Source organism: Xiphophorus hellerii, chromosome 4 (genome assembly GCF_003331165.1).
Source record: "Xiphophorus hellerii strain 12219 chromosome 4, Xiphophorus_hellerii-4.1, whole genome shotgun sequence".
Lineage (NCBI taxonomy): Eukaryota > Metazoa > Chordata > Actinopteri > Cyprinodontiformes > Poeciliidae > Xiphophorus > Xiphophorus hellerii.
In genome coordinates, this window is record NC_045675.1 from 5,337,478 (window position 1) to 5,351,444 (window position 13,967).

Genomic DNA, 13,967 nt, shown 5'->3' on the forward strand with positions numbered 1-13,967 from the left:
AGCACTTTGCAACAGTATTCAGACCTTGAGACTAACATATTGTTTGATTTTAAAAGCATTTTGCAATGTTTCCACGACAAGCTTCAGTGTATTTAATTGGGATGTTAGAGCAAAATAAAACAATTACTTTTTGTAAAGTGCAAGGAAAAATATTTAAGCTTTTTATTATATTTTCAAATTGCAATTTTGATGTGCATTTGCATTTAGTCCAATTTCCTCTGATACCACTAAATAAACTATTCTTTCTCTAATTGCCTTAAAAAGTTAACATCTTTCTTAGCAAAACCAACATGTGTAGTTTGATCACAGTACAAATGCAAGCTCTCTTTGGAGGCCTTGAAGGTTTCTCAGAAAGGCGTATTGAGCATACTACATCATGAACACCATTGAAGACTCCAGACAGAACAGAAGGTAAAGTTGTGGAGATGTTTAAAGTAGGGGTAGCTTATAAAATAATATTCCAAACTTTGAAGAAAATAGACCCTGCTACAACTGTCTACACCAGGTGGTAGCAGCATCATGTTGTGGTATGTTCTTTTTTTTCTTTACCATCAGAGCACTTTGGATGAAAACCTTATAGACACCACAAAAGACAAAATATTGACTTAAGGGGACTTAAGTAATCCCCGTAAACATTGATATAATCAAAACCGATTTAATGGTGATCTTGAACAGCATGGATAGAGTGTGTATACAGTGCATATAGTTCCTGAAGAGTTAAGTAAGTACATGATGTGCTGTCATGCCTAATGTTTGAGGACAGCTGCAAAAATGTCTTCCACACAAGCTGAGCGGTAATATCTGTATAATTTAAAACAGTGATAATGCATGCAGTGTTGGAAAAATCTAATTTATAAATGTTTGTCACAGTGAATTACGTTCTATTATCAAAATATGTCATTTTAAAATGTTTTTCATTATATCTTCCTATATGTCTGAGAATTAAGATGTAGAAAAATGGCTTAAACAATATTGCTACATGATAAAATATAAAGTAAAGTTATTAATTTTTAATTTAAAAAAAGTAAATACACAATGTTAAATGTATAGTCCCTATAAGCCAACTGGATTCCATCCTTAACCTAAATAATGTAAAAAAAAAAAACATACTGTAGACATCATTAAATCCTAAGTAGTACATAATTAGATAGATGTAAAAAAGTTTTTAGTCTGACTGATCACTGAATAATGGAAAGCAGAGAAGCAGTGTCCTCCAATGGCCCAGTCCTTCCACTGCTTGTAGTTGTGGTAGTTTTTCCTTTAACTTTGCACAGTGATGGCTTTGAATAAGGAATAACAAAGTTTAGCTACTTAAAAAGAATACTTAACATGACTGCTGCACTTCTCTACAATGCTGAGACACTTTGAGTTAAGCATGCTACAGCAAATAGTCATAAAATATGAATCATGGTTTCTTTTAAAATATTCCTCTATGACACAGCAACATGTTTTATGTACAGAATTACAATGCAATAAAACTGAATGCATGTATAATAAAAAACAGTAAAGGTTGCAGTTACATGAACAAATTTTCACTTATTTTTATGATCTTTCAAATATTTTACACAAGCAAAAATATTGCAATGCTAAATTTTAACGTATTAATCAAATAACAATAGAATATATCATTTTAGCCATTGTCTGTACCAAAAACATATGTGAGCATGAAAGGTATTACCTCCATAACCAGTGCGCTGAAGGGAGATGTGTTTGAGAAGCTTCACTCTCATTTCACTGGTGGCTCCTGGTCTGTTGGGATCCTCTTCCACCAACACAAAGTGGGAATGGTGGCTGTCCAGGGAATACACTGCACCATGGGGCAAGTCCTGTGGTGTGTATGCTGCAGGCTCATCCACCTTGTGAAAATTATTATAGCAATGCACAAAGACTCAGGAGAGCACAAATGTATTGAGGTTGTTTACAGACGACAGTGTGGCCTTTAGTGTGTATCTGAGTGGAAACCTTGGCAGTGAGGAGAGCCTCTCGGTTGTGGATCATGTTCCAGGGTGCGATGCCAATGGCCACAACACGAACTTTAGAGGAGGTGCTGGCCAGGGAGTGATCTCTTACTGCCTGGCCCAAGTGCTTAGTGATGCCAAAGCGAAGGCCATTAGTTAAAATCCATGCCCCTGAAGAACAGAGAAGGAGTTGCACAACTACTACTGCTCAGATGTTCATATTTACTAATCAAAGGCATGAATGTCATGTATAGCTTTTCATAATGCGCTATTATTTTTCTATAGTGGGATGATGATGCAGCTGATGAACAAGAACTTATGTGCAATTTATAGTGTTTATAGTGTTTAAGATCAAATTAAAACATAGACACTCAAAAATGTACATACACCCACACCTGATGTAGTTTATCAGGCTGCAGATAAACTACATGGCTTTTTGAACTGTCTTTCTGACACCTACCAAGCTTTTACACATAGTCCCCATATTTTTGACATGAACCATTCCATCTGCTTTCTTTTTTTATGTTAAGAAGTCCACTTGGGGGTTCATGACAAGGCTTTCAAATGTGAAAACACTTTTCAACATGGGGATGACAAAATCATACTGTGGGACTTCCAGTGGTACTGGTGTGACTGAATCACATCCAGAGTCTTCAACTTCACACTCAGTTAACAGCTAGAAATTTAAAACATGGAGACAATTGGGTGTCCTAACTTGGCAATTCTCCAAAATCCCTTCAGAATCGTTTTGGAATTGATGAAGTAGCTAAATAATGTCTGGGAACTCCATGGTCTCCATCTTATTAAAAAATCAGGGGACTATTGTCGAAGGCCAAGTTTGTGTCAGGAAAAAGCAAAGTTTTTGAGCAAAATCTAATTATTTTCATCAAAATAAAATGGGATCTTTTTGAAAAAGCCCTTTTGATGATTTGAAAAAGTGTTTGGTTTATCTTTAAGTTGCCAAGGAACATTTAATCAATTATTAGTGATGGTGTATGTAAGGATTGCACATGATTAAACTGATTAAATGCACATGATTAATTAAATTGTTTGAATCCAATTCTTGATGTCTTAAAAATTACCGTACATAAATAAGGACTCAAGTACATGAATAAAAGTCTAAAATTCATATAACATCATGCTGATGATGTGTGCATGAAAACTTCTGACTTCTAGTAAATTGGACAATGCTGAGTTAAACAGAAACACTTTATGGAAATTTATAAAAGACATTAGACTAGACGGTTCTTTCTCAGATTGCACGAGAGCAATCACTGCATATTAGATTTCTGCCCATCTAGTCTTGAATAATGTGCTGGTTCTGCTAAAAGTGAATTATGCAATTTTACATTGTGCATAAAAACATAAATAAATGCAAATAAGAAAACCGATTAAGAATTGAAACATCGTAGACAAAAATATACTGCAATGGTATTGCTGATAACAATTCTGCCACATTGCAGCAGAAGGCTAGACACAAGTTATTCCCTTGCTGTGAAAAGTCAAGGCCAGCTTTGGCCCATTGATTATCACCTGTGCTCTGTGCAGCTTTCACAAGTCCTTTTCTAAGAGTGTCCCTGAGCCAGGGCTTCATCTGAGCCAGCTCATCTCCTCCCACCAACGCCACTACCAAGTGTGGAGGAGAGAGGCCCCAGTCCTCTGTCAGCATCTTGTAAATCAAAACTGGGTCTGTGTTGCTGCACACCCTCACAAACTGCATAAAAGGAAGAAAAATATGATGTTAGTATCACATGTTCAAATCAATTTCTGCAGCGTTTTATTATTTTATTGTAATTTAATCTCACCTTTCCTTTAGTCTTTGTAGGTCCAATAAAGTCAATGTCACCCACTCTCCCAGCTGCCCAGTGGGTTTTCTCCTTCATTTTGTTAGCCAGGCCTTTGGCTACTTTCTCAATAGTCTCATCCACTGTAGAACAACAGGAGCAGCCAAGGAGGACACTGCAAAGACACAGATAATTGTTCTGTGTCATAAAGTCATCTTTAGCATACAACAGGAAACATTTAATTTTGAGTGACCCTGATGCACTTCTTGAAAACAATATACCAAGTTATAAACTCTCCTGTAATCTGTTGCACAGTATTTTCTAACAATGTTATTGTGTTGCTTTCTTTGGAGCAAAAGATTATCTAAGATGCTCATAATATTTCATTGGCACTTCCAGGTAAATAAAGTCACACTACCTCCACAAGTTCACATAAATTCATTTCTTTACAGACATTTTCAAAATGTATTAAAATATTAACCTGTAAACTGTGTTGTATGCATTTTGGTGGAAACATTTCCTCTCTTGCTAATTGTGTTTCTTAGAGACTGAAATATATCATATCATTGAACAAATGTGAATATGTGACAAAGACTCATTGAGTAAATATGAATGTATTATTGAATCAATTGTATTATTCAATCAATTGCAGAACAGATTAAATGGGAAGTCAGTCACAAAGTCATTTATAAGATTTTTGGAGATTCATTATCAACAAACACATAAATTATGAAACAATGGTGAATCTTCCTGGGAGTGACTGGTCTCCCAAAATTATTCCAAGAGCGAGTTAGTGACTCATTCAGGAGGTCACAGCAGAACCTAACACACAACATCTAAATCATTGCACACCTTACATGTCAAAGTTAATAATATCTATATAATTCAACAACAGCAGAGTGTCATGCTTTCCGTAGAAAAGACCTGAGCACTCAGGCAACCCGGATAGTATTTTAATGAAAACCTATAGGAGTAAATGCAGAGAAAAATAGGTAAAGGAATGCAACATGAAGGCAGACAGAAAAGATCCAACAAGGAATGATAAGATGTACGTAGTTAATTACAGTCACACTGCAGCTGGGATAGAAGGCAAATGCATATACTGAGGGAAGATGAATAATGAACACAGAAAGAGCCGAACAAGGACTCAAAGGATCTAGAACCAAAGGGAAAACCTTGACAAATAATCTAAGAGACATAAATGCAAAAACACCAGAAACAGAACACAAGAATAAACTCAGAAACTACATGCAAAGCAACAAACACATACAGCAATGTCAAACTAAATATGCAAAATCTGTTAAGCAACAATAAGGAGCACAAACAAATATACAAAGACAAATTAAACCCAAAACAAAAAACTCCAAGAGAGTGACAAAGAGATTGGATAAGAAAATGCATTCTTAGGAGAGTTCCCTGTCCCAATAATTGCTGAACAAAAAATAAACAAGACTTGCCTCAAGTTTGCCAATAAAAACATTGTGATGATACCATAGATTTGAAAACATGATGTGAACTGAGGAGATAAAAGCTAACTAAAAGGTTTGTTTGGATTGCTTTTTTTACCTTGACAAATTAAACAGCTGAGAATTGAATTTAGTATTTTCTCATGTTATCTTTGTCTGATATAAAATTTTCGTTGAAGATCTGAAACATTTAACAGTAGTGGGGGAATACTTTCTTTTCATAGCACTGTAGAATTTCACATTAAATAGTAGAACTTTATCAATATCAAACAAAAGAGGGACATAGATTGAACTTTTAAACAAATTATACCTTTAGGTCCCTCCCTTCTCAATTTCTTGTACTTTAACACTGCCCTACCTGCAGATGAGGTAGTCATGCAAGCAACAGGCAAATAGCCATAGCAACTATGAAAGGTGCAGCAATACATTCGTTTAGAGACTCACTTTTGGTTCCAGCGAAGTAATTTTTTCTTAGCATTGAGAATAATAGGACATGCCAAAATAATGTGATGACTTGTTTTACATTAGAGGCTTATCAAGAGTTTAATTTTTTTTTTTAATGTTTAAAATCCTGCACAAGATGAAAACATCCTTCAAAGTATAAATATTTTTACCCTGATGTTTTGAAGTTTGTAGATTTTTGATAAAAATAAGTAACTGAAGGAATTCTGAATGCTTTGTGGTTTAGCCGTGTCGTCAATAATCCTCCTTCCTAACAATGTAGCTTAGAGCTACATTGTTATACATAGCATTCTATTCTGCAGCTTAGAAATGATGTTTTCTCATGAATAATTAAAATAAAAAATCTACTTGGATCTAGTTAAGACTTTTTAGTAATGCACAAATGTTTGCCTCCTGTCACAAAGCCTCCAAATTAGTGCACTGATCTGAAAGAATGCAATTATGGTTTCTTTGGAATAAAACTATTCGTTTCAGAGTATGATAAAGTTAGTTTAACAGATTTTTGTGCTGTTTCATGTAGAGATATTTCGGTTGTGTTACACACATGCAAACCAATGCTTTGACACACCTGTGCTCCTCTGACCACTCCAGCATGTGTCCACACTGAAGGCATCGTGTTTGTGGCTGCAGTGGCCCCTGCAAACAAATAAATACACAGACATTAATCCCAGTTTCCACTAAATCCATTAAAACTCACTCACCAGCCTTATATGACTGGAAAGAGGGTAATAGGTATTTGTGGCTAATGCAAAGCTGGAACAATTTTCATTCACGCTTCATATGCAAAGTGCTTTATCCAGTCCAGTAGCTTGAACTAACAACATAGCAACCATACTTCCTCAATAGATGAAACTGGAATGTATATGGCGATCCTATGAAGCAGGACTGATTTGATTCAGAACAATTTGACAAGAAAGTCAACACATTTGTCTCACATTTACATGGATTCTAAAAATATTACAAACCTCTGATAAAAGGAGGTAATATATTTAATCTTCTTTAACATGATATATGTCCCAAAGAAACACACTTATATGAGAGAAATATGAAAAAAAATCCTGCAACAATCTATTTGCATAAGTGAGCACGCTAGTAAACAAATATATTAGTCTGATCCAGTCCTAGTCCCAGTCTGTCAATCACCCTGATGTAGGTACTGTTCATATCCTTCCCCATGCTCTCTGCTATGCTGCAGATTCTTCCTGATAGAGCATGCCACAAATGCTCGGGCTAATTAGCATGGCTAGAGATAACGTCGCATAACGCTGTTTTCCAGTAACTGCTCAATGTATTGACAACATATTGAGAGTTTTAACAAACATGTAAGAAACTTATTTTTAAATAAAAGTTAGATACTGCAACTTTAACTCATAGAAAACTGTCTGAATGGCGCGTTGCATGACTCAGTTGATGTAGCACATGTGCCATGTACCGAGGCTATCGGTTATTATGGATTCAGTTCCAGGTCTCAAGCCATTTGTTGCCTGTCTTGCCCCTCTCTCTCCACTCTGTTTACCACCTATATACTGTTCAATGAAGGCCACTAGGGCCAAAAAAATAACTAAAGAAAAGCAATCTTAAATCATGAAGTTTATGTCTACTGTACATGTTTTGCTGAGGGTGTGATGTTCTCCTTGTGAATTAGTTATGTTTTCAGCACAAAGCACACATTTTTTGTGACCCAAAAATGTGTGTAAAATTTCTTTAGACCAAAGCACATTCTCCCACTAGATTTTAGAAAATTCTAACCAGACCAAAATGCTTTCTTTGAAGAGAAGGCCTCTGTCATGAACCAGTCCAGACATACAAGGAATGCATGAACTTGTCGTACTAGTAGAACATAACCTGTTCTTGCGAGAAATTGCGGCATCTTTTTTCATTGCTACTGTCAGGCTCTTGGCAGCATTCCAGACCAGATTCTATTTCTTCTTTTCATCAGTTTTGGAAAATCATCCAGGTTTGTTAATGTCTCCGTTGTCCCGTATTCCTCCAACTGTTGTGACTGTTTTCACTCCACCATAGTATGCATAGAAGTAAATATTTAAGAGTGTGCAGACTTATACAAGCAAGCTATTGCTTCTCTTTTATGTATTATATAATATTATATGAGATTTTATTATGTTCTTCCTCAAAGATATGTTTAGGTTTTTTTTTTGTTTTTTTTAAAAATTTGTTTAATTTAATTTGAGAACAGTTTTAAAAGGCTTTATTGTGGACACGTTTTTTACATCATGTTTGAAAAAGAATGTATTTTAAAGACTGTAAAAACTGAAAAGTATTCCCAGGAAATACTTGTCTTACAGTGATGGCGAATTGTGTGGAACTGCTCATTTATATTTAGTCCTATAGTTTGTTTCAGAAGAATATCTTCATACTTATAGAGAATTTTGTAACAAAGTATGTAATTAAAAATATGTCTTTGTAATTATTCTGGTTTTTGATACACTAAAGACATCACCAGGAATTATATCTGCGAATGAAGATGTTCCTAGAAATAAATGGCATCCTATCATTATGCTAACTCATTTTTTAATGATAAGATTTTCCCTGTGCCTCAGTAAACACAGTTTTATCAGTCACTTCCATTTGCATTTCCATCTGAGCTTCTTATGAAAGGTTATTAATAAAATAAGAGACAAGCATGTCCGAATCAAAAGAAAGGAGAAAAAGTCTCTGTTTATTTTGGATCCAGAAAAGAGACATTGTGTATAATGCAGAGGGAAAAAAAGCTAATATCTGCTTTGCAATCTGTTTCATATTATGAAGGCAGCTTGCTACGGAATGCTTTATTTGACTACAGGTATGGGTGGAGGAGGAAAACTACTACTGGGTATGCAAACAGGATAATTTGCATGCAAAGGAGGAGAAAAGGATGTGGAGCTGTGTGCGTGTGGGTCTGTGTTCTGAATATGGGTTTGGAGGAGAATATGTCTTGGGAAAAAAAATAATAATTCAGACACACACCTTAAACTTTGTTCAATGTTGACATTATGAGCTTGATTACAGTTTGAATGAAGTGCAGTTTGAAGTGGGAGCTTTGGTAGCTCCTTGTCTTATACAAGTGATACTTTGCTGATAAAATAACAGCAAAATATAGGTTAAAAATTGTCCATGTTGTTTTATTCTGAGCTTTAAAGATTATAATTTTGTATTTCTTGTTGATTTTTGACAAAATGTTGTTTGCAAATTAGTAATACAGAACTTTATCAGAGCACAGCAAATATTTATATAATCAAATCCTGATTGCACATTTCAAGTTACCCAGAAATTGCACCAGGCCATCCTCACTGCGCTTCATTTTGTGAGAAGGCCTTTAACCTTTATGCTTTTTCCTATTTCTCTGTTCAATTTACAAGTGCTACTCCAGAGGGACTTTTGGTAGTATTTATTTTTTTATTATGACTGCAAGGACACCACTATGATATAAATTCCCCTGAGATAATGTAGTTTCTCAATACATAAATAAAATAGAATTTTAACTACATGCTCCCCAGATGAGGCCCCCAAATTTTACTTACTCAAATCCTAAAGTGATTTTACCATATTTCTTTTATGATTGTTGATATACAGCAGATTTACTAAAATACTGCAAGAGGCACACAGCTTTTAAAGAAAATACTTTATCAATTGCCTAATATGAGACATTTTGATGATGTTGAAAAGGGAAAAAGAACATTGCAGTAGGCACTCACCAGAGGGGTGTCTTGTTTCTCCGGCATGGCCAACACAAACTTTTCTCCTTGTTCAGCTGAACCACAGCAGGAAAGCAGGGGAGACTGCGAGTTTTCTCTTCAGGTGAACTACTTGGCTCATCAGGAAGTGGCATGAAGGTAATGCTGTTCCCTTAGCCAATGCCTGAAGCTCCTGTGCACCATTACTTTGCATGTTGGCTAGCCATATCTGCTCCCATCACCACCACACCTTTATTGTTTAAGCCAGCTGCTTTCTTTACATTTGTGGCACATTTACTTTCTTTTTAAGAGTTTTCTATATTTTTTGCCATAGCAACTTCTGCATTGACAAAAAATGTGGACAGAGCCCTCCACATTTGGTAAAGTGTGATACAGATCAGCCAAAAACCATCAAATAAATTCATTATTGATTGCAACAGCAATACTTGACTATAGGTATTTATTCAATACTTATTTAGCAAATCTGAAAAAAATATCTTGATGTAAATATTAAGTCACTAACACTACACTACACTAACAGGCCACTTTTTTACATACACCTTGCTTGTACCTGTCTGGACTTGCCTTTTGCTTTCAGAACAACCCTAAGTTTTCATGTTATTGATTCAATTAAGAATCAGGCACATTCCTCAGAGATTTAGGGCTATATTGATGCCATCATGCAGTTGCTGCAGATTTGTCAGCTTGACATCCACAATATGAAACCTCTGATCCACCACATCCCAAAGGGATGGTCATTAGAGTGGAGTTAACTTACTGACATGTTTAAGATACTAGTTTGAGGTTATTTGAGCTTTGTGAAAGGTTCTGAATGATCCTGCTCTAAATAGACAACACAAGACACGGACATTATAGTCATGAAGGAGTGGGAATGTTGAGAAACATCAGTCAGATCAGGCAAATCTGATCTCTTATATAAAATTTTGGTGAGCCTGTGGGCATTGTAGCTTCAGATTCCTGTTCTTCCTGTTTGGATAAAATACCATGTTGTCTGATGTTGGTGTAACTCATCTGGGTGAATGTTCCATAAGATGTGTACTTAGAGATGATATTATTTTTTACTTTGGTTAGAAAGAGTGGATATTTGAGCTCTTGTTGCCTTTCTGTCATCTCAAACCCCTGTGGCCATTCCCTTCTGACCTCTGGTGTGAACAATGTATTTTCATCCACACAGCTGCTGCCAAATGTAGATCAGCGGTTTCTGAAATACTCAGAGCAACCGACTGGCTTCCACCATCCCAAAAGACACTTAAATTCACTTTCTTCTCTGCTCTGACGCCCAGTTTGAACTTCTTCAAGTTGTACTCACCATCCTTAAACGGGTCGAGCTGCTGTCATGTGATTGGCTAAAGGACTATTTTTTTCAAACAAAACATTGAACAGATGAATCAAACATAGTAAATACATTAATGGGCAAGAAATAAATGCACCAAGAAGTGCAAATAAGGGAGTTACACGCCTTAGAACATCAGACATTTTAGGAGACAATGTGTTCTTGTAAGAGCTTAGAGTGATTCAGAGGTTAGAGCTGTCATCTGCCAGTGAAGAGATCAGTAGTTAAATCCTGGGTTCTTCAGTCCTCATGTCAGTGTCCTGCCACTAAACCTTTTGTTCCCTCTGATGTGAATATGGAAAGGTTCTTTGTGAATGGTAAGTGATGCTTGTTGTGGTATATAATCATTTATACCTTTTAGAATTTTCTTGTCAGCCCTCTGTTGAAATTCATCTCCTTTGTTTTCTTCTATAGTTCTAGATATTTCCCTTTATATCTGCCGTGCTTTGCTTTAAACTGTGTTGTGCCGAGGGTTTTAAGTGTGCTCCATGTAATATGCAATGAGACACTCAAACAGAGAAGAGGGTGGTTTTCCTGGTTTGATTTACTTTGCTTGTTACTCCTTTCTGGATTCAGAAACATCTTAATAGTGTCAGATGATTTTTTTTCCCTTTTCAATTTATGCAGTTACATCAAGATCAGTTATTTACTAAAGTTGATCTATAGCTAAGGAATTGTGCTGTGCCTTTTTGAGGATCTGTTTCCTTCTTTGTTGTTTTTTTTTAGAAGACGGGTTCTCTTCTGTTAATTGAAGATGAATAAAAATTTAAACAGCAACACTATTCCCTCTCAGTGTTCTGCTCTTTCTTCATTCGCAACCTCCTATTTTATGGTAACATGTATTTACCCTTGTATTGTTATAATAGTAGAATCTTTCAAACCCTACATGAGATAGATGAAGCTTAAGCATTTTTTTTTTATTTAACTACTATTTCTGGTGATTTATACCAGGTTAAATCAACGAATTATCCATCCAACAGTTACAATACTAACATTTTTACATTGAAGTTTTATTGAGGAACCTGTCTGACAACATTTAAAGTTTGCATCTTAAACGGGTCTTTAACAATACATCTGTTAATTAGCATTTTTCATTGTTTATTTAGTAACAAGGAAGATCTAGATAGTATCAGAAGTGACTCTCAATGACCTGATTCAAAGTGTACCCAGCCTATGCAGCAGTGCATTCAGAAGGAAAAACATCACTATTGTTATGATAATTCTAAATTGACCTCTGCTTGTCAAGGCAGACTTTAATAGAACTGGAGGAGTTTGGGGTCTCAATAGTTTTCATCAGACAATGATCCAATTTCACCCCCTCAGTTGCTTCTCCCTGGTATAGACAGCTGCAGCCAATCAGAAGTCTCTATTCATTGTGTACAAACAAAACATTGTGAGCCCTGCAGCCTTTAAATTGTCCTGCATGGCCCTATGGACATGTGTAGACCAGAGGGACTCATCAGCAGCATCTCCTGGCAGACACGTTTTTCCATCCAAACTTCTTCAAAATTACTTGCACAATGAATATCGGATGCAGAGAGTCTGTTTGCAGGAACCTCTTCGGTCCAGTGGACCACGACCAGCTGCGTCAGGACTTCCAGCTGAAACTGAAGGAGATGATGTCGCAGGACAGCCAGCGTTGGAACTTCAACTTCCAATCTGAGATGCCGCAGCTTGGCAGATTTCAGTGGGAGAAAATACTTGCAGGTCGTGCTGCCTCTTTCTATCAGGAGTCCCCACAGCCAGTGGCTGAAGTTAATTCTCCAAGAACTGAGGACGATGGTAGTGAGAGCAACAATGATGAACTCCATGGCACAAACCAAGAAAATTATTTAAGTGTGTCCAACACACTGAAGCGTCCTGCTGAAAGAATGCCTACAAGAAGGAAGAGGTCACTCTCCAAACCTGTAGCAAAGTCCAATGATGCAAGAATTACAGGTACAAGGAAATATTCATAATGGTGAATATTTCCTATTATAGCTTCATAATAGGAGCTAAAATCAATAAATTGTTCTTTCTTCTGTTTGGCAGATTACTTTGCAAAGAGAAGACGGTCAGTAGAAGCTAAGAGCATCGTCACACCAATTTCAACAAGGAAACTCAGTGCCGGACAATAAGATGGACTTGCTTTGGAAAACGTTTGCATGACTATTTTTGATCGCCAGAACTAAGAATTAAGAGGGAAACCATTATTTTATTTTTTAGTCGTGTTTATCTATATTTATTTTATTTATGAGTATGTTAATTTAAATAAAGTTGCATTTGTTTTGTTTTTGTCAGTATTGTTGCTGAATTTCTTGGATCAGCTCAGCTACTATTGTGAAATTGATAAATTAAAGGCTTGTAAATTTGTACAGTCATTGCAGATCTAATAAACAGTGTAATTGAAGAAAGCGCAGATGCTTCGGATTTTGTGATTGCATTTCCATCTAGTTTGGCCTACTGAAACATTCCCTGTAGTCTTCAGAGAAAACAATGTTCTACTTCACTAACTTGCAAATAAATTCTCCATCAACTCATAAATAACTACATGAGTCGATGCAGAGTGTATCTTAAAAGTTGTATTACTAATTAACAAGTTTTAATCATGACTTTTTGTGCAAATATTTTTACAAAAAAATATAAATCACAAAGATTATGCTGTTCACTTCTATTTTTGAAATCCAAATAGTACTGAGTTTTTACACAAAATTAGATTACAAAGTGCAATATGTGACAATGAATTTAATAAATGCTAAACTTGCTTTAGAGCAATCAATATGAATCAATTAAAATAAACTAAAGCATTACTAAACTAAGATTTGTATTGCATCTTGAAATGATAAACAGTCGAATTTTTTTCAATTCCCCTTTAAAGCCATAAAACCTTTGTGATCTGTTTTTTTATATTAACTTGATAATTAATAGTCCAGCAACCTGTATCTATAGGATAATGTTTAGCTTGCTGAAATGCAAGCATCATAGTTTTCCCCTTTGTTCAGTTTTTCAGTCTAATAATTTTTCAGACTGTCTGCAGGCTTATAAGGCAGTATTTCTGTGTTAGCCACAGATGAATGGGTTCATAAGTGTCTCTCTGAAGTGATGGAAAATGGAAAGGAAGCTGAATGTTTAGAAACCAAAGGAAGAAATTTACTATACAGTAATTGCATTTTCTGGGTCTTATGCAAAATTTCATAATCACAGTTATAAGGAATGTGCTGCCAGGCTTAAAATTATATCCATTAACATTAACTGTGAGTTCCAAATTAGTCCATTAGAGAGGCTAAATCCCA

General features: G+C 35.7%; 2 protein-coding genes across 2 annotated transcripts in view; one reads left to right on the forward strand and one right to left on the reverse strand.

Annotated features, from left to right (window-relative positions):
* trpm5 (transient receptor potential cation channel, subfamily M, member 5) overlaps positions 1–9,489 on the reverse strand; it is a 22,808-nt gene extending 13,319 nt beyond the window's left edge. The window contains exons 1-6 of the mRNA XM_032560100.1: positions 9,363–9,489; positions 6,239–6,306; positions 3,764–3,917; positions 3,492–3,672; positions 1,963–2,129; positions 1,679–1,856 (exon numbers count right to left, since the gene is read on the reverse strand). Of these exons, the coding sequence (XP_032415991.1) occupies positions 1,679–1,856; positions 1,963–2,129; positions 3,492–3,672; positions 3,764–3,917; positions 6,239–6,306; positions 9,363–9,389 (775 nt within the window). The 5' untranslated portion in view covers positions 9,390–9,489. The remainder of the gene's footprint in view (positions 1–1,678; positions 1,857–1,962; positions 2,130–3,491; positions 3,673–3,763; positions 3,918–6,238; positions 6,307–9,362) is intronic.
* Positions 9,490–12,215: 2,726 nt separating this feature from the next.
* cdkn1ca (cyclin dependent kinase inhibitor 1Ca) lies at positions 12,216–12,812 on the forward strand. Its single transcript, XM_032560832.1, has 2 exons — positions 12,216–12,633; positions 12,727–12,812. Exons 1-2 carry the CDS (start codon positions 12,216–12,218, stop codon positions 12,810–12,812), a joined length of 504 nt encoding a protein of 167 aa, XP_032416723.1.
* Positions 12,813–13,967: the final 1,155 nt, after the last annotated feature.

Excerpts from the sequence above, each read along its gene's own strand:
- cdkn1ca (XM_032560832.1), top strand. The coding sequence starts at position 12,216 with ATGAATATCGGATGCAGAGAGTCTGTTTGCAGGAACCTCTTCGGTCCA. Across the intron at positions 12,634-12,726 it reads CAATGATGCAAGAATTACAG|ATTACTTTGCAAAGAGAAGA; the intron begins GTACAAGGAAAT and ends TCTGTTTGGCAG.